Consider the following 19,729-nt stretch of genomic DNA (forward strand, 5'->3'; position numbering starts at 1 on the left):
AAATTAGCCTGGAGAAGAGCCCCCTAAGCAAGCTGTTCCTGGGTCTCTGTTCACAAACAGACCCCACAGTGCCCCAGGACAGCAACACAATTAGACCCAACCAAATCATGAGAAAACAAAAAGATCATTACTTGACACATTGGGAAGAATTTACAAAAAAACATAGCAAACTAGAATGCTATTGGGCCCTAAACAGAGAGTACACAGTGGCAGAATACCTGACCACTGTGACTGACCCAAAATTAAGAACATCTTTGACTATGTACAGACGCAGTGAGTTTAGCCTTGCTATTGAGAAAGGCCGACGAAGGCAGACCTGGCTATCAAGAGAAGACAGGCTATGTGCACACTGCCCACAAAATTAGGTGGAAACTGAGTTGCACTTCATAACCTCCTGCCAAATGTATGACCATATTAGAGACATATAATTCCCTCTGATTACACAGACCCAAAAAGAATTTGAAAACAAATCCAAATGAACTCCCATTCCTATTGGGTGAAATACCACATTGTGCAATCACAGCAGCAAGATTTGTGACCTGTTGCCATAAGAAAAGGGCAACCAGTGAAGAACAAACACCATTGTAAATACAACTTATATTTATGTTTATTTATTTTCCCTTTTGTACTTTAACTATTGGCACATAATTATAACTGTATATAGTCATAATATGACATTTGAAATGTCTTTATTCTTCCTGAGCATTTGTGAGTGTAATGTTAATTGTTATTTTTTTAACTTGCTTTGGCAATGGAAACATATGATTCCCATGCCAATAAAGCCCATTAAATTGAAATATAATTGAGAGAGAGAGAGCGTTCTTATGGTTCTAACAATGAACTATGCCTTAATATGCTTTTGGGAAACTGGGCCCTGGCTCACTGTAAGATTATTGTTTGCTCTACTCGACTGCTTACAACTCTTTCACTTTTTTATTTAACTTTTATTTAAACTAGGCAAGTCAGTTTGACAGCCTACCCCGGCTAAACCCGGACAACGCTGGGCCAATTGTGTGCTCTATGGGAAACCACTGGGAAGGATCTCCTTTATCAACTCAACGTGCATGATTATCATTAGAAAACAGTCTAGGACTTGGTATATAAGTGCCATAGTGTGATGCAGCCTGAATTCAAACCAGGGACTGCAGTGACACCTCTTGCACTGAGATGCAGTGCCTTAGACCGCTGCGCCACTCGAGAGCCGATGTAAGGCAAATGTACCACTTGTCCAGCCTTTGCTCCAATAACCTCCAACCTCTAGGTGCTGTCTTACGTTTACAAACATTCAGGAGCATGCAGCATAATGCATGAATCAGTTATATCTGAATTATGAAGAAAAAAACTTGTTCATCAAATGTTCAGAAACCATTCAGACATGGGATAAAGCTTGACCCGGCACAGCCAGAAGAGGACTGGCCACCCCTCATAGCCTGGTTCCTCTCTAGGTTTCTTCCTAGGTTCTGGCCTTTCTAGGGAGTTTTTCCTAGCCACCGTGCTTCTACACCTGCATTGCTTGTTGTTTGGGGTTTTAGGCTGGGTTTCTGTACAGCACTTTGATATATCAGCTGATGTAAGAAGGGCTTTATAAATACATTTGATTTGACTTGATATATATCAACAAGTTATCTGCCAATTTACGGCTCTGCCCCATAATCCAATAAAATCTATACTGGCTAATCTGAGTGCTTCAGAGATCTCTAGGACTTCATAGTAGATGGGAATTGTAGATTTAATTGTTTTCAATAATTTGGGGTTTGTAATAATGAAAACAAAAGGTATGAGGGTATGTTTGAGTGAGTATATGTGTTGTATGAGTATATGTGTTGTATGAGTATATGTGTTGTATGAGTATGTGCAGACAGATCCTCTTCTCTCCTCATCATCTCAACCTAAGTGTTTAGTCAACAGAACCCAACGCTCCTCCAATAGTCACAGGTCGACACCGGGCCAAATATAGCGAACCATAAAGCCTCTTAGGAGAGAACCTTCTTACAGTTCCCTTTCCGTGAACAGCATCTGCGAATAGACAACACAAAGATCCTTAAGCCAAAATCCCTCCCAGGTATTTAATTCTAAAGGAGTAATTACTGGGTGTGTCTTAGGTCTGCAGGTACGTGTGTTGTTGCCGCTCATTCGCGTCCAGTCTTTGGAGCGAGTTGCACACTCACACAGACACGCACACTCAGAAAACACACTGCACAGAGCAAGGGATCCTAAGGAACTGCGGAAGAACCCAGTCACGTAGGGGGGATAGACCAGACAAAGCCACCAAGATGTGTGACATGGGGGGATTGGATAACCTGGTGGCCAACACGGCCTACCTGAAAGCCCAGGGTGGCGATGACAAGGAGATGAAAAAGCGTCGTCGGAGTTTGTCACTGCCCCTGGCCGAGCAGTGTGCCACCATCCGGACTACCATTGATAAGAACTTTGAGTCGCTCTGTGAGAGGCAGCCAATCGGCAAGAAGTTCTTCCGGCAGTTCCTGACTGCTACCCCAGAGTACATCAATGCCGCTGAGTACCTGGACGAGCTGAATGACTGGGATCTGGCGGAAGGGGCTGACAAGGATAAGCAAAGGGCGAACATGATGAAAAAGTTTTGCAAGGCCGACTCCAATAACTTTCTGACCTACCTCACTGGGGAGGTAGCCGACAAGTGTAAGGCAGTGACGGACAATGACTTTGACGAAGTGATGAATGTCAAGGTGAAGGAAGCCACACGGGAGTTTCTGAAAGACAAGCCCTTCACGGACTACCAAACTAGCCCCTTCTTTGACAAATTCCTGCAGTGGAAGGAGTACGAGAAGCAGCCCATCAGTGATAAAACCTTTTATGAGTTCAGAACTCTGGGTAAGGGAGGTTTCGGAGAGGTAAGCATGCAGAAACCAATACAGCAGCATCATGTCTTTGCAACACTGCCAAAATGACTACGTGTCAGTAATATGTATCTGCAATATTGTCTCTTTAATGAATGTAAAAAACATGTGGCAACAGGACAATTCACAAAATAAAGAATTATGTACAGAATCAATTACTAATCCCATATAGTCGTTCCCATAGTTTCACTGATGCAGCGTCTATCAGTACAAAGTACACCTCAGTTAACTTGCAAAGAGCTAATCTCTCGTTAATCCCCCACAAGAGATGACCCACGGTTCTTAATTCCTAAAGTACAGAATCAGTTTCACCACTCGCTACTACTCTATGCATACTTTCAAGCTTGTATCATTATCAAGTTGTTCTACAAGATGAGAGAATTCTCAATGGAAACTCCAAATGTCTCCCTGTTCAAGCGTCATGTGTCAGTATCAAATCTGAGTGTCACAAGGTGCCATTTATCCAGCCCTTATGGTACTGCTGAGGTATTCAAGAGTCCTTCTAACCCACGGCCTCCCTCTGTCCAGGTATGTGCCGTACAGGTGAAGAACACAGGCCAGATGTACGCCTGCAAGAAGCTGTGCAAGAAGCGCCTGAAGAAGAAACATGGTGAGAAGATGGCCCTGCTGGAGAAGCAGATCCTGGAAAAGGTCAACAGCCTGTTTCTTGTCAACCTGGCCTACGCCTATGACACCAAGACCCACCTGTGCCTTGTCATGACCCTGATGAACGGCGGTGACCTCAGGTACCACATCTATTACGTCAGTGAGAAGACCAAGGGTATTGAGATGGCACGCATCATCTACTACACAGCGCAGATCTGCACAGGCATTCTTCATCTGCATGAAATGGATATCATATATCGTGACATGAAGCCCGAGAACGTGCTGCTGGACAGCTTTGGCCAGTGCCGACTCTCTGATCTGGGTCTGGCCGTGGAGCTACCTGCTGGAAAGACCATCTCCCAGAAGGTAAGCCTGTTGAAGTTGGATTTTCAAATACTTGTAGTTGACTGTGGCTTTGGGAAACTATCGAAAGTCGAAAGTCGGAATGGTGGAGAATGAGTATGAAGAAATGATGATGATGTCATGACAATGAAGGCAATAAGGTTCCTTTATGGTTGCGATCTGATAGCAAGCTTCCAGAATTTACCTTTTCATCATAGTGTGACAATTTGGATGATTAAAAGTGCCTGTGGCTTCTAATGCATTTTCTGGTGAATTGACAATCAGCCAGACAATCAGCCAGGCTGAAGGGTTTTATATGGGATCAGAAGCGACGTGCTATGTCTCACAAAAAAAATGAGGAGTAACTTAACATGGGAGGGAGTGGATGAGTTTATGACATGGTATTGTCCTATCCCTGCCTATTAGATGATGGGGCTTGGGTTAGGGTTGATGACTTGTGACCTCAGAGTCTCATATATATATATATTCTCTGGACCCTCTCTCTGTCTCTGAAGCTTTTGCTGTAAATCTGGAGGGATTACTGGATCTTCAAAACAGTGCCCCTATAAGTCATCTAGTGTATATATAAATCATTGATCTATACCAGGGATGGGCAACTTTGATTGGTGTGGGGACCACGAAAAATCTGAACTCATCATGAGGGGCTTGTAGGTCTGCGTACCCACATCAGTACCTACACATGCAGTCAGAGCCGGCCCTAGCCTTTTGGGGGCCCTAAGTTACATTTTTTGGGGGGGCCCTCCTCACCTTGCGAGCAAAACATTTTAGCCCCCCCCCCCTTTTGACAGAGGAGAGAATAAAACAAATCATGTAATTCTACATATTTTGCCATGAGGCATAGAGAAGTTTTACCAATTTTATAACACATTTCATGCATTTCTACTCATTTTGCCATGGCCCAGAGAGAAACATTTGCAGTTTTACAGCTAATTTCCTGCAATTCTACTAATAACTCTGAGAGTGGCAAACAAAATCAATGGGTGCCCCCCCCAGATGGTAATTTGACCATAATTACTACAAGATAGCTGTCTAGACTAATTCACCAATCTAAAAATGTTTTGCTGACATACGCTAATTGAGTGACTATCAGTGACTGACATAACAATAGAAAACCTGCTGATGCACAAACCACATGCAAAAAGTCATTTAGTGGAATCTACTATCCTAACTATCGACTGAATCCCCACCCCCATTTAAAAAAATATTTATTTGGAAATTGTCAGTTGCCCATCCTTGATATAACCGATTTTATCCTTAGTGGGTGGTTATTATATCCCAGACAACTATAGGACAGACCATTTTGGGGGCATTGTAAGTAGCGTTGGGGGTTGGATTTGGTGTGTCAGGGGTGTCCTCCTGATCTCTTCAGTGAAAAGGGGATTATTATGTCCAGCGCCTAAACTCCTTGGATACTGAGTAAACTCATGGGTACAGCACCTTTGTGAAAAATAAAGATAGGCAAGATTTATGTAGCCTCTTGAGACTATAGAATGGTATATTACAAGGTCTCTACGTGGGGTGTCTGTTTGCACAACCAGGATACCAAAAAAATAAGGTCATCAAAACCAATCTGACCAATCAAAGACACAGGACAGGAGTTTGCAAGTCAACGAACCAGAGAAATGGATAGTTTAGAAGCATCTCCCTTTGTTACACCAACCATTTCATTCAGGGAGGACAAGGCTAATTGTGTTAATTGTGCAACTTGTGTTACCTGGGTGACTGATACTTGATGAAAAATGCACCTTAGGAAGACTTCTGCTGTGTGTAGATGCTGTGTGTATGTTTATCAATCCTGTGAACCAGTAAACCATTAGCTTTTCAGTCAAATGATTTGTCACAGAGTTTTACAGATTGGGGCATCTCTACGGGTCAATGAAGAGTAAGATGCAGGCTCTGTAGAAGCCCAGTAAGCTCATTATCCAGAGCTCTTCTCTGGTCCTCCTCGGCAGACCGGGGAGCCTTGACTAACCCCCCATAGGCTTGGCTGGCTTTGCCCTTTTAAGCCTCTTACTTAGCAGGCATTACACAAATCAGTCCCCTGATCTGACTAGCAAAACCAGGTTAACCTTAGGCACAGTTTCTGTGTATTAATGAACTAGACCATTTTGATGGTCTACTTACAATTTCTTGACTATGCAGTGTATTTAATGAGGCCTTAGATCTACAAAAAAGGTTGAGGAATTAGAGTCCAAAGTTTGCCCCAGCTGTTTGGCCAATGGCTGGACCAATCAGGTGTTTGGAGAGCTTTGATTTGACCAGTCACAGGGAGTAAGTAGTCCATCGCTGTCCTCTTTTGGAAAGGTGTTTTCAATGTGGTTAGCAATTAAGCGCGGGTCAAAAGTCAACTGAAAGATGGGAGTGGCATGTCCATTTTTGTGTACAAGGAGAAACCTGGCAAGCAGTCCTGATTTAGCTCATGCAGGATAAAAGCTAATAGACACCTGGTACCAGGGACTCCGTTTTGAGTCGTGCATAAGAACAACAGCCCTTAGCCGTGGTATATTGGCCATATACCACACCGCCTCGGGCCTTATTGCTTAAATAGACACCTGGTACTCGAGACTCCGCGTTGAGTGGTGCCTAAGAACAATAGCCCTTAGCCGTGGTATATCGGCCATATACCACACCCCCTCGGGCCTTATTGCTTAAATAGAAGCCTGATGCTCTTGCATTCATGCTATAGGTCCGATGTGCAGTGCTGTGGTAGTGTCGTCCTCTAGAATACACGACCACAGGGCTCTCCAGGACGTATTGCTAAGCACATTTGTAATGCTATACTTGTGCATGATTATACATATAGATGTGTGTGTGTGTTCCAGTGTGTGTGTGTGTGTGTGTGTGTGTGTGTGTGTGTGTGTGTGTGTGTGTGTGTGTGTGTGTGTGTGTGTGTGTGTGTGTGTGTGTGTGTGTGTGTGTGTGTGTGTGTGTGTGTGTCTTACAGTATATGGTGCATGTGGTCGCTCACTAGAGTCCATGGATGGACATCCTTTATGTAAGCAGAAGGAGAGGTACGTCACCCTGGATGTGCACATGACTCTTGACAGGAGAGAGAGAGATTAGCATTAGCATTAAGCTACTTGTCCCATGCTATGGCTGAAGTCAGGAAGGAGCACAGGAAGGACTAGAGAGGGACAGAGAGAGAGGGACAGGAAATAGAGGGCTTATATAAAACAGCACATGGCTGTGTTCATAGCCATGTCCTGTGTTAATGTAAGCCATCTTCTTCCTGTTCCACATGGCTGTGTTCATAGTCATGTCCGGTTTTAATGTAAGCCATCTTCTTCCTGTTCCACATGGCTGTGTTCATAGTCATGTCCTGTTTTAATGTAAGCCATCTTCTTCCTGTTCCACATGGCTGTGTTCATAGTCATGTCCTGTTTTAATGTAAGCCATCTTCTTCCTGTTCCACATGGCTGTGTTCATAGTCATGTCCTGTTTTAATGTAAGCCATCTTCTTCCTGTTCCACATGGCTGTGTTCATAGTCATGTCCTGTTTTAGTGTAAGCCATCTTCTTCCTGTTCCACATGACTGTGTTCATAGTCATGTCCTGTTTTAATGTAAACCATCTTCTCCCTTTCCCTCTCTCTCTGTCCCTTTCTAGTCATTCCTAAGACCTTACCTTACCTCATTCCCATAACCTTATGTTCCTGGTCTCATCCTCACTAGGTCTCACCTAGTCTCATCTTCGCTAGCCCGAGGCTAGTACGCCTTAGACCAGGCTAGTAGAAAATGTACCAAACTAACACTAAAACAGTATTTTTTTGGTCTAATCGTATCTCATGGTACAGACCCTTGGCAAGTAGAATATCACTCAGGCTGTTCCATCCTCATCATGTGGATCAGCTTTCTGATAACCCATTATAACTGGCTTCAGCTTTCATTATCGGTTAAGAGAAATGTTGACTTTTGAGAAACAGGAAACAGATACAGTAGAGAAGGAACTGTAAGGTTAAAATCACTTCTAAAACCATGTTACCCAAATGAGCTGATGTTTCAAACATACCGTATGATGATGAGTTGTCCTCTAATTGTCTCCATCTTGCTTCAATTCTTCCTGAATCTCTCCTCCTGCCTCCCCTACACCGTCCCAGGCTGGAACCGGAGCATACATGGCCCCTGAGATCCTGAACGAAGTTCCCTACAGGACATCGGTGGACTGGTGGGCGCTGGGATGCAGTATTTACGAGATGGTGGCTGCCTACACCCCGTTCAAGGGTCCCGAATCCGGGAAGCAGAAGGTGGAGAAGGAGGAGGTGCAACGTCGCATCTGCAAAGAGGAACCCCCATGGGAGCACAAGAACTTTGACGCGCCCACCAAAACCATCATCCAGGAGTTCCTCAAGAAGAATATTGATGAACGCCTGGGCTGCAAGTAAGAGAATCAGTCTGTCCAGGCTACCATTAATATACGCAACAAGAACAATGATCTATTCTCTACTGATGTTGTCATTTATAGGGAAACAGCCCTATCAAGTCAGGTAGCTTACCATAGCATAGCATAGCATAATAGCATTCATTTTCAATTACACTACCTACACTACCTACATTACAATTGATCAAGGCAGTATCAAAAGTATCCGATGTACTCTGCAAACAACTGGTTAAATTAATTTTTCAGTAGACAGTATTTAAGTTTGTTTGTTCAACTGTATTTCTTGCTGAGTTATCTATGACGTTAGCCTAGTTAGCTAGTTAGCTAGTTAGCCTTCACCTGCCGGTATGATGCTCACACGGATGTGTCAACAAACTTTCCTCCACAGGGGAGGAGGTGAGGACCCCCGTAAGCACGAGTGGTTCAAGTCCATCAACTTTCCTCGTCTTGAGGCTGGTTTGATCGACCCCCCTTGGGTGCCCAAGCCCAACGTGGTCTATGCCAAGGACACTGGCGACATCGCTGAGTTCTCCGAGATTAAGGGCATTGTGTTCGACGCCAACGACGAAAAGTTCTTCAAGGAGATTGGCACGGGAGCCGTGGCCATTCCGTGGCAACAGGAGATGATCGATACGAACCTGTTTGACGAGCTGAACGACCCCAACAGGAAAGAGTGTGCTGGGGGTGATGACGGGGAGGGGAAGTCTGGCACGTGCACGTTGCTGTGAACAGTCAAACCTGGCACATATATACACCGAAACATGGCACCAATACATCAACTGATTCGCTCATGTTCTGTAAAATTCTTGTAAAACATTACACACAGAAATAATTGAACAAAATGCATCGGAGAACAGCAGGAGAGAGATGAGGTATCCTTCACTGGACCTGGTCGGTTGCCATTGATTTTAGTAATATGGGTTGAAAGTTCCCTGAGCTTCCAAACACATAGGAGAGTAAAGGTGGCTTTACCAAGATTGGTATTGGTAGTCTCTTCAGATTGCAGCTACTCCCAGATGTTTCTCATGATGTATTAGTGCCCTCCTGGCCAACAGGGGTCGTAAGATTAAAATATAACAAATTCATATTGTGGATAAAACATTTTTTTAAATAATTAATGGATAAACACAGGCCTCTGTTTACATACAGCCTGCATCAGAAAGATGTGTGTATGTAGACTGCAGTGCTAGCCCTAGGCCTGAAACCTAGGCATTGGCCACAATGGAGTACGGTATGCTGAATTTACTAGTTTGGGAATATGGTTGGGATCTCATTCTTGATTGTGTTCCATTAATTGAATTTGATAGAGGCCACATTTTTTTCAACACCCCCCCCCCCCCCCCATCCCCCACCCCAAGATTAATTTTGTCTCTCTAAAGGCAGAGGTGATAACTTTTTTTTGTTGACAAATATTTCAAGAGATCAATGTCTGTATGGACACATCACCTTTTTAGAAATTTCACCTGGAAGCGATCAGAAGCGAATAAATAATATTTCTACATCAGAAGTTATTTCAAAACGAAATGTGGCAGAGATATTACTTACCTATAATGACTAACCTTTAGTCGATCACTAAATTTCCAAGCAGATGCACTTTCCAAGCTAGCATCTAGTTTTATTTCAAAACGATGTTGTATATGAATATAAATATGTATATCTATGCATTGACATGGGGAGAAATCCACAGATTAGGTGCTAGTCAGGACTTGATGAATGCTCAACTCTCATTGGGCTGTGAAGGTTCTATGCCCTGGTTTCTCAGGAGAGAGGAATGGAATGTAGAGAAAATCCAGTGGGATTCTATATTCGAAGATTGAACATTGAGAGGAGTTGGGCTTGGCCAACAATGTGTTCCTGTACCAGGAATATCTATTTGTCCCTCCCCCCAATGCTTCCATTCATGTGATTTGTCTGAAGTTCGAGATACATGTACAAAAAAGTTAGAATCTAGTTAGCTTGCTAGCTTTCAAAACTTTTAACAAAGAAAATCACAGTTCCCTTGTTTGTTGCCTCAGGGTTAAGACTTATTTCATATAACTTTAAATGGACAAATTTTATTATATTATACTATGAATATCAATATCATAAACATACTTGTAAATATAATTTGAGAGGAAAACATTACATATGCTACTCTATGTCAGTCATTTATCAGGGACTTGCTTGAATCTTGAATTATTTGAATAAAAATATGTCTTTTAAAGCCTTTGTTTTTTCTTACTAACTCTGATGGCAATTCACTATTGTACTTGTGTATTCCTGTGTGTGTGTGTGTGTGTGTGTGTATTGTGTGTGTGTGTGTGTGTGTGTGTGTGTGTGTGTGTGTGTGTGTGTGTGTGTGTGTGTGTGTGTGTGTGTGTGTGTGTGTATTCCTGTGTGTGTGTTCCTGTGTGTGTGTGTTCTTGTGTGTGTGTGTGTGTTCCTGTGTGTGTGTGTGTGTGTGTGTGTTCCTGTGTGTGTGTTCCTGTGCGTGTGTGTTCTTGTGTGTGTGTGTGTGTGTTCCTGTGTGTGTGTGTGTGTGTGTGTGTGTGTGTGTGTGTGTGTGTGTGTTTGTGTTCCTGTGTGTTCCTGTGTGTGTGTGTGTGTGTGTGTGTGTGTGTGTGTGTGTGTGTGTGTGTGTGTGTGTGTGTGTGTGTGTGTGTGTGTGTGTGTGTGTTCTTGTGAAAGGCACTTTTCATTAATTTCATTAGTTGCTGCATTAGGAATCAAACAGATGCTGTAGATGCTGTCTAGACCACGTACGCCACAGATAAAAGGGGAAACCTAGTTAGTTTCTAGTAATCTCTTCTCCTTCAGTCTTCTTCTTCTTCTGTTGACCTTATATGGCGGTTGGCTACCAACTTTAAGGTGCATTACCACCACCAACTGGACTGGAGTGTGGACCTCAGTTCATCTTTCAATCATCCACGTGGGTAAATGCTTCTAAATAACCAATGAGATGGGAGAGGCAGGACTTGCAGTGCGTCAAGCGTGAAAAATAGAACCAAGTTCTACTTTAGTGCCTGGCTACGCAGAGGCTCGTTGACACGCGCGAACAGTTTGGATGAAATGATGGAATAACATGTAGGTGTACATTTATTTTGCAACGCGAGCGGGAGCCCACGTAACACGAGCGGTGTGGTCAGCATGTTAAGCATGTACGCCTCATGAACATGAAAAGATACCCTTGTTCTCCCAATGTTCGCACAGTGTCTATTGACCTCAGAACTAGGGGTGTACTGTGTATTTGGACAAAACGAGTATAATAACGGATATTGAGATGCCAGCGCGCATCACTCTCATGTCAGTCAGACAGTGCGAAGCGATGTGTGTTCTAAATAATGAAATTAGCTCGCTGTCTGAAAAGAAACGGGCAGGTTGAGCCCGCTGCAACGATTGGACACCTGAGGTATAGGCAGGGCTCTAAATGACCTATTTTTATTGGTAGCACTGGTGCTCCTAATTTCAGAAAGTAAGGGGCACCAGGCAAAATGTAGGAGCACCAGACAAAATGTAGGAGCACCAGACAAAATGTAGGAGCACCAGAATTATTTTTATTTTTTATTTTTTCACTGCAAATGACTATCTTATCATTCTTAATCACCAGTTGTTACCTTGATGATGTAGAACACATCAGTGAACAATAAATTAGAATAAAAACAACGTTTAATAATTGTATTCAAAAGTATGACTGCAAACATATTTACATAGGTGAATAAAACATGAGCTTTGTTGTGCAACTGCAAACTATAAACTGTTATCCATTACTGCAATCAGCTAACAGGTCATAGTAGTAATAATAACAATACTCAAATATGCAATAATATTGTTGTTGTAACCAGGCAACATGCTGACTGTGAACTGATACTTGGATAATGAAATAAATGTTTAGTCTCCTTTCACAATAACTACTATGTTTATTTGATGTTGCTAATATTTCTACATGTGTTTAGGGTAGGTGCTGCAGATCATTTTTGTTGAGGGGGAGGAGGGGGTGCTGAGGAGTATTTTTTCTCTGCTTTGTTGATGAGTGTTCTTCTTCTGCTCATACAGGAGTCATAAAGGCCTTTTTTACATACTTTTTATTTTATTTCCATTTGTCAGGGGGTGGCAGGGTAGCCTAGTGGTTAGAGAATTGGACTAGTAACCGAAAGGTTGCAAGTTTGAATCTCTGAGCTGACAAGGTACAAATCTGTCGTTCTGCCCCTGAACAGGCAGTTAACCCACTGTTCCTAGGCTGTCATTGAAAATAAGAATTTGTTCTTAACTGACTTGCCAAGTAAAATAAAATTTACATTTAAAAAAAAAAGATTCATATTTCGTATTTTATTGGTTAATAGTTTTGTCGTACGGGGCTCCCAAAATAAAATGTATAGTCACACAGCAAAAAAAAATTGTTGCATGTGCGAATTGGTCGAAGAGCCCTGGGTATAGGCTTAAAGGCTTTTAAAGTGCACTTCCAGTTTTTCCGATAACCAGTAAATCCGACTATGAGAATCAACTGTGATAAAGCGAATACAATTACGAATACGAGTATGACGCGTTCAGCACACCTCACTGTAGCCCGTACTCCAGGGTACATGTTAACTCCCGTGGAAAGCACTGCGGCAGTCCTGAGTGAAACCTACAAAAATTGACCGCAGTAATCCCATTAGGTAGAGATCACAAGCAGACTGTGCTGCCCAGGGCAGATGTCAGTGTGCTACTCTTAGCTGATAAGAAGATAATCGGCCTTACCCTCAGAGTACTGAAATCAACCTCTAATCTCCAAGGACCTAAAGGGAAGCCTAAGGAGGATATATACACTACTGTTCCTGACAAAATGGTGTTTAGCTACTGAAAAAAAAATGTGTGGGGAAAATAGAGCTCAAACCTTATAGATCATTAGGAATGTTTGTTTAGGTGAAAAGTTCAATAGTCTACTGGAGAGGAATAAACACAGGATGAAAGAGAAATGGAGGCAGAGCAAGAGATGTATAAAGAGAAAACAGTGTGTTTTTAGTTTACAAATCAGTTTTGGAGTGAAACAGAATGGGCGGAGGGGACATCCCTGACGTTTGGCTCTCTCTTAATGCAGAGACGATGCTCCAAGGGCATGGTTTAAGGGCCGTTAAGGGAGTGATGAAGCTAGACGAAGTTACTAGAGCTAAAAAGCAGAGAGATTATCTGTTAAAGAGTGGGACTCAGGTGTTGACAGCTAATGGTGGTGAAGGGCAGCGCACCCTAAGAAACGCTGCCACAGCCTGTTGGATCCTACAGTCAAACATAGCATACCAGTTGCAGGGATTTTCCTGATTGATAAGAAATTCAAGCTTTTGTGATCATGACATTATCTTCCATCAGTGAAAGCTGGTGACTTGAAAAATTGAGGAGGGTGGATAGGAGACCCACGGGATAGGCGCGAACCGCACGGAGACGACAAAACAAATGATTTTTATCCTCTTTCACTCATGGAAATTAGCCTACAGTGGTTTCAGAAAGTATTCACACCCTTATGACTTTTTCCACATTTTATGTTACTGCCTGAATTTAAAATGGCTTAAATTGAGATTTTGTGTCACTGACCTATCAATACCTTATAATGCCAAAGTGGAATTCCGTTTGTCTAAATTTTTTACTAATATTTTTTTATTTAAAAAAAGCTGAAATGTCTTGAGTCAATAAGTATTCAAGCCATTTGTTATGGCCAAAATAAGTTCAGGAGTAAAAACAAGTCACATAATATGTGGCATGGACTCTGTGTGCTATAATAGTGTTTTGAATGACTACCTCATCTCTGTACCCCACACATACACATACTTTAGACAAACAGATTGTAATTGTGATGCGCATAGAATGGAGTCATGAGTGCTTTCAAGTGCATTCTCCCAGCAAATTTTCTTCACAATATGACAAACATGGGCTCATTGTGTTCAGGACAACCCAGGGTATAACGCATCTCATCCTTGTAACTGTGGATCAAACATAACGATCATAAACATTGACACTGTAAATGACATTTACCGGAGTTTTATGACATGGAAATGTGAAGTGCACATTTGAACTCATGGGTGTCTGGTTTGCTTGTGTGACATCAAATGGGTATTTATTATAATCCTCAAGGTCTAATCTTTCAGAACACATCGACTCATTTCGATTTACAGCAGTAAACTGACAACAACAAATGTGCAATTAGCGGGAGGGATGTTCTCAAGTCAAAACCCATACAGCACTGTAAAGTGGAGAACATGAGCTCAGACTTCCTGTATAGCATGTTACTGTACAGCCACTGTGTTCCAATTTAGGTGTTTATCAATGAAAAAAATCTGCAATTGTCAACCAATATACAGGATGACAGGGGCTGTGAGTGGAAAGCTCTACCCTAAAGCATAAAGACATTTATAGTTAAATATTATGGGTAAAGGACAGGGGTTGAGGTGTTCAGAGGCATGAGCGCAGGACAGGGGTTGAGGTGTTCAGAGGCATGAGCGCAGGACAGGGGTTGAGGTGTTCAGAGGCATGAGCGCAGGACAGGGGTTGAGGTGTTCAGAGGCATGAGGGCAGGACAGGGGTTGAGGTGTTCAGAGGCATGAGGGCAGGACAGGGGTTGAGGTGTTCAGAGGCATGAGCGCAGGACAGGGGTTGAGGTGTTCAGAGGCTTCAGTGCAGGACAGGCTCATCATGGATGGATGGTGTTGGAGAATACCTCAAGTCTTCCACTGAGGGCAGGACAGGATTTGACTGTGATGACAAAAAACAATAACACAACACAGTTAGACAGAAGAGCTAAGAATGAGTTAGTCTAAGCAAGGATTAAAATCACATTGATGTGTAATAATGTGATTGTTTTTGTATTGTGTTTGTATATGTGATTGACTCTACATACAGTAATGAGAGAAAATTGACACAGCTACACACAGTGCTTGGAGAGGAAACATTCAATGCGCCAGTGGAAGAAAGAGCACATGAGACATGGTTTGAGTTCATGTCAGGAGAGAGTTGACACTGGTAGTGGAGGAGAGTGGTCACACTCATACAGGTACCCCAACCACACTCACCCCTCTCTGTTCACCGTCTGCCCTGGCCTGTCTCCCCCTGTCTGGTACAGGTACCCCCACCACACTCACCCCTCTCTGTTCACCGTCTGCCCTGGCCTGTCTCCCCCTGTCCGGTACAGGTACCTCCACCACACTCCTCCTCTCTCCTGAGGTATCGCTCGCCTCCAGCACATACGCACTGTTGGGGCCAGTGACTCTGAACTTGAATCTTGTGCATTTTTCTATTTGCCTCATGACTCCAGTATGCTTTGTTGACTACAAACTTTCTTTACCCAACTGTGGGACAGACTATGTTTGTTCCCACACTCGGGTCTCTGACACTCTTGTTGGCATCTGATGCACATACAGATGTCATAAATCAGCACTGCAGAGCTCTCCCTGTCCTCTGCCATGCCTTGATTGTATTACTGTTGATGATATCTGGAAATGTGCATGTACACCCTGGTCCATCTACTGTTGCTAGCCCCAATTCTGACTTGTGCTCTGATATCTGCTTCACTGTTTTCTGCTCTCGTAAAAGCCTGAGTTTTCTGCATGTTAACACTAGAAGCTTATTACCTAAAATTGATCAATTGAAAGTGTGGGTTCACAGCTCCAATTCAGATGTGTTGGTCATTACTGAGACGTGGTTAAGGAAGAATGTTTTGAATACTGATGTTAAACTTTCTGGTTATAACCGTTTTCGGCAAGACAGATCTTCCAAAGGTGGGGGAGTGACAATCTTTACCAAGGATCACCTTCGGTGCTCGGTTGTCTCCAGCAAGTCTGTCCCCAAACAATTAGATTTGCTGGTGTTAAGCATTAAACTTTCAAATAGCTCTTGTTGAGTGTTGCTGGGTGTTATCGTCCTCCATCAGCACCGGCCTGTACCCTACCTGCCCTAAGCTCTCTCCTGGCCCCTTACACCAAGCCTGGATTTGTCCTGCTAGGTGACCTAAACTGTGACATGCTTAAACCATCTGACCAAGTCCTAAAGCAATGGGACTCCCTAAATCTTTCTCAGATTATTACCAATCCCACAAGGTATGACTCCAAACACCCAGAAAAGGCTACTCTCCTCAACGTTATCCTCACAAATAATCCTGATAGGTAATCAGTCTGGTGTTTGCTGTAATGACCTAAGTGATCACTGTTTTACAGCCGGTGTTCGTAATGGCTGCTCAGTGAAACGACCTGTCCTGATTTGTCATAGACGCTTGCTAAAAACTTTAATGACCAAGTCTTCCTTCATGAACTGGCCTCTGTAAAATGGTATAGAATCAGCTCTGTCGAAGATTCTTGGACCTTCTTTTTGATATTTCAGTGGTATTGTTAACAAACATGACCCCATAAAGAAAATGAGAATTAAAAACAGCTTCAGTCCCTGGTTCGACTGTGATCTTGCAGAGTTACTCCAACTCAAGAATTGCATTTGGCGAAATGCTTGGCACACGTATACTCAAGCTGACTGGCTCTAGCTCAGGCAAATGAGAAACAAGTGCACTCAGGCTATATGGAAGGCCAAAGTTAGATACTTTAAGGAGCAGTTCTCTCTCTGTGGGTCTAACCCCAAGAAGTTCTGGAAAACGGTTAAAGACCTGAAGAATAAACCCTCCTCCTCACAGCTGCCCATGTCCCTTAATGGTGATTATGTGGTTGTTACTAACAAGAAGCACATGGCTGAGCTCTTTAATCACCACTTCATTAAGTCAGGAATCCTATTTGACTCAGCCATGCCTCCCTGCCCATCCAATATTTCCTCATCTCCCACCCCTTCTAACGCAACTATCCCCAACGCTTTCTTCCTGCAGGCGGTCACTGAGTCCGAGGTGCTAAAGGAGTTCCTAAAACTTTACCCCAAAAAAGCATCTGGGTCAGATGGTTTAGACCCTTTCTTCTTTAAGGTTGCTGCCCCAATCATCGCCAAACCTGTCTCCAACCTTTTTAACTTGTCTCTCCTTTCTGGGGAGGTTCCCATTGCTTGGAAGGCAGCCACGGTTCGTCCTTTATTTAAAGGGGGAGATCAGGCTGATCCTAACTGTTATATGCCTATTTCTATTTTGCCCTGTTTATCAAAAGTGTTGGAAAAACTTGTCAATAATCAACTGACTGGCTTTCTTGATGTGTATAGTATTCTCTCTGGTATGCAATCTGGTTTCCGCTCAGGTTATGGATGTGTCACTGCAACCTTAAATGTCCTCAATGATGTCAAAATTGCCCTTGATTCTAAGCAATGTTGTGCTGCTATTTTTATTGACCTGGCCAAAGATTTTGATACGGTAGACCATTCCATTCTCGTGGGCCAGCTATATACTTATTTTCCACCATAATTTGCTAATAAATTCATAATAAATCCTACAATGTGATTTTCTGGATTTTTTTTCTTCTCATTTTGTCTGTCATAGTTGAAGTGTACTACCTATGATGAAAATTACAGGCCTTTCTCATATTTTTAAGTGGGAGAACTTGCACAATCGGTGGCTGACTAAATACTTATTTTCCCCACTGTACAACACCCATTCTGCCAGTCACATTCTGTTAAAAGTCCTTAAAGAACACACACATCCCTGGGTCGCTCATCTTTTCAGTTAGCTAGCTATCTAATGTTAGCATTAGTCTCCTAGCCACCTAGCTAACGTTAGCCACAAAAAAATATAATTTTTAACATATCATACATTTTGCAAATTCATAAAATATTGTACGTTTAGCGAATTCATAACATATTGTACACTTTTCAAATTCAAAACATGTCATACGAAATTGATGATGGACATCCACAAATGAATAGAAACCATACAAAACACAACATACCATGCTAAATGTATGTACAGAATAGTCCGAAATGCTCTGAGACCAGGTAGCTCTGCAAGCTCCTTGTAGTTGGCCTTGATAGCTGAACTTTCCTTCTCATTGTGCCCCCTAAAGCCAACACTTACATTACATCGCTGGATCGCTGCAGCTGTACATAGTCTATCGGTAAATAGCCCACCCATTTTTACCTACCTCATCCCCATACTGTTTTTATTTATTTACTTTTCTGCTCTTTTGCACACCAATATCTCTACCTGTACATGACCATCTGATCATTTATCACTCCAGTGTTAATCTGCAAAATTGTAATCATTCGCCTACCTCCTCATGCCTTTTGCACACAATGTATATAGACTCCCCTTTTTTTCTACTGTGTTATTGACTTGTTAATTGTTTACTCCATGTGTAACTCTGTGTTGTCTGTTCACACTGCTATGCTTTATCTTGGCCAGGTCGCAGTTGCAAATGAGAACTTGTTCTCAACTAGCCTACCTGGTTAAATAAAGGTGAAATAAGAAAAATAAAAAACATGCCCAAAAATGCAGTTGTTTCGATAAGCTGCTTTCGAAAATCCTTCTTTCTTCTTACCTTCTCGTTGTGTTGCACAGTTTAAATAAGCAGACCTTCATCCACTACATGGTCGTTAGCATTAGCTAGCAATTCTGTCTGAGAAAATACTTACGTCTCTTTTTGTCAAAAACAACATTTTGTGTGGAAGGTATTATGCTGCCTACAGACCCCCGCGCATTCAACATAATCGAGATGCATCAAGTTTCCTTGTAGCCTATTTGTTGGGGAAACTGGGAAGCGAGCTGTAGCCTATTGCCTGTTTCTGTTTATTACTATTTTATTATTTTATTAAAGAATATGAAACAATGTGTCTATTTGCTGATTTTCATTAAATCATGTAGTTAGTTGTTCTTGAGACTATGATTTAAATCAATTAATTGATATGGGCATACTATTATATTTTGTAGCATAGGCTACCAAATTCATAAAATAATATTAACAGTTAAGGAAAATATATTAGGATCTGGTAAAAGGCCAATAAAAGAATGTTGAGACACAAAGTAAGAATAATCTCTGTGATTAAAGGAGTCAGAGTCATTGGCATAGCTGACACCCTGCAGCCCCAGCAAGGCAGGTGAAACAAAAGCTCTGGGGGCATAGCTGACACCCTGCAGCCCCAGCAAGGCAGGTGAAACAAAAGCTCTGGGGGCATAGCTGACACCCTGCAGCCCCAGCAAAGCAGGGGAAACAAAAGCTCTGGGGGCATAGCTGACACCCTACAGCCCCAGCAAAGCAGGGGAAATAAAAGCTCTGGGGGCATAGCTGACACCCTGCAGCCCCAGCAAGGCAGGTGAAACAAAAGCTCTGGGGGCATAGCTGACACCCTGCAGCCCCAGCAAGGCAGGTGAAACAAAAGCTCTGGGGGCATAGCTGACACCCTGCAGCCCCAGCAAGGCAGGTGAAACAAAAGCTCTGGGGGCATAGCTGACACCCTGCAGCCCCAGCAAAGCAGGGGAAACAAAAGCTCTGGGGGCATAGCTGACACCCTACAGCCCCAGCAAAGCAGGGGAAATAAAAGCTCTGGGGGCATAGCTGACACCCTACAGCCCCAGCAAGGCAGGGGAAATAAAAGCTCTGGGGGCATAGCTGACACCCTACAGCCCCAGCAAGGCAGGGGAAATAAAAGCTCTGG

The 19,729-nt window shown here is 42.9% G+C and overlaps 1 protein-coding gene across 1 annotated transcript; it reads left to right on the forward strand.

Moving 5' to 3' along the window:
* Positions 1–2,148: 2,148 nt before the first annotated feature.
* LOC109871803 (rhodopsin kinase grk7a-like) lies at positions 2,149–10,418 on the forward strand. Its single transcript, XM_020462819.2, has 4 exons — positions 2,149–2,870; positions 3,405–3,848; positions 7,941–8,221; positions 8,610–10,418. Exons 1-4 carry the CDS (start codon positions 2,274–2,276, stop codon positions 8,947–8,949), a joined length of 1,662 nt encoding a protein of 553 aa, XP_020318408.1. The 5' UTR covers positions 2,149–2,273; the 3' UTR covers positions 8,950–10,418.
* The last annotated feature ends 9,311 nt before the right edge of the window (positions 10,419–19,729 follow it).

The sequence above is a fragment of the Oncorhynchus kisutch genome, linkage group LG27 (assembly GCF_002021735.2).
Source record: "Oncorhynchus kisutch isolate 150728-3 linkage group LG27, Okis_V2, whole genome shotgun sequence".
Taxonomy (NCBI): Eukaryota; Metazoa; Chordata; class Actinopteri; order Salmoniformes; family Salmonidae; genus Oncorhynchus; species Oncorhynchus kisutch.

What these genes read in the sequence shown, in the direction of transcription:
- LOC109871803 (XM_020462819.2), top strand. Translation starts at nt 2,274, where the DNA reads ATGTGTGACATGGGGGGATTGGATAACCTGGTGGCCAACACGGCCTAC. An exon ending in GTAAGGGAGGTTTCGGAGAG is followed by an intron (nt 2,871 to 3,404) that starts GTAAGCATGCAG and finishes CCCTCTGTCCAG; the next exon opens with GTATGTGCCGTACAGGTGAA. An exon ending in GAAAGACCATCTCCCAGAAG is followed by an intron (nt 3,849 to 7,940) that starts GTAAGCCTGTTG and finishes ACACCGTCCCAG; the next exon opens with GCTGGAACCGGAGCATACAT.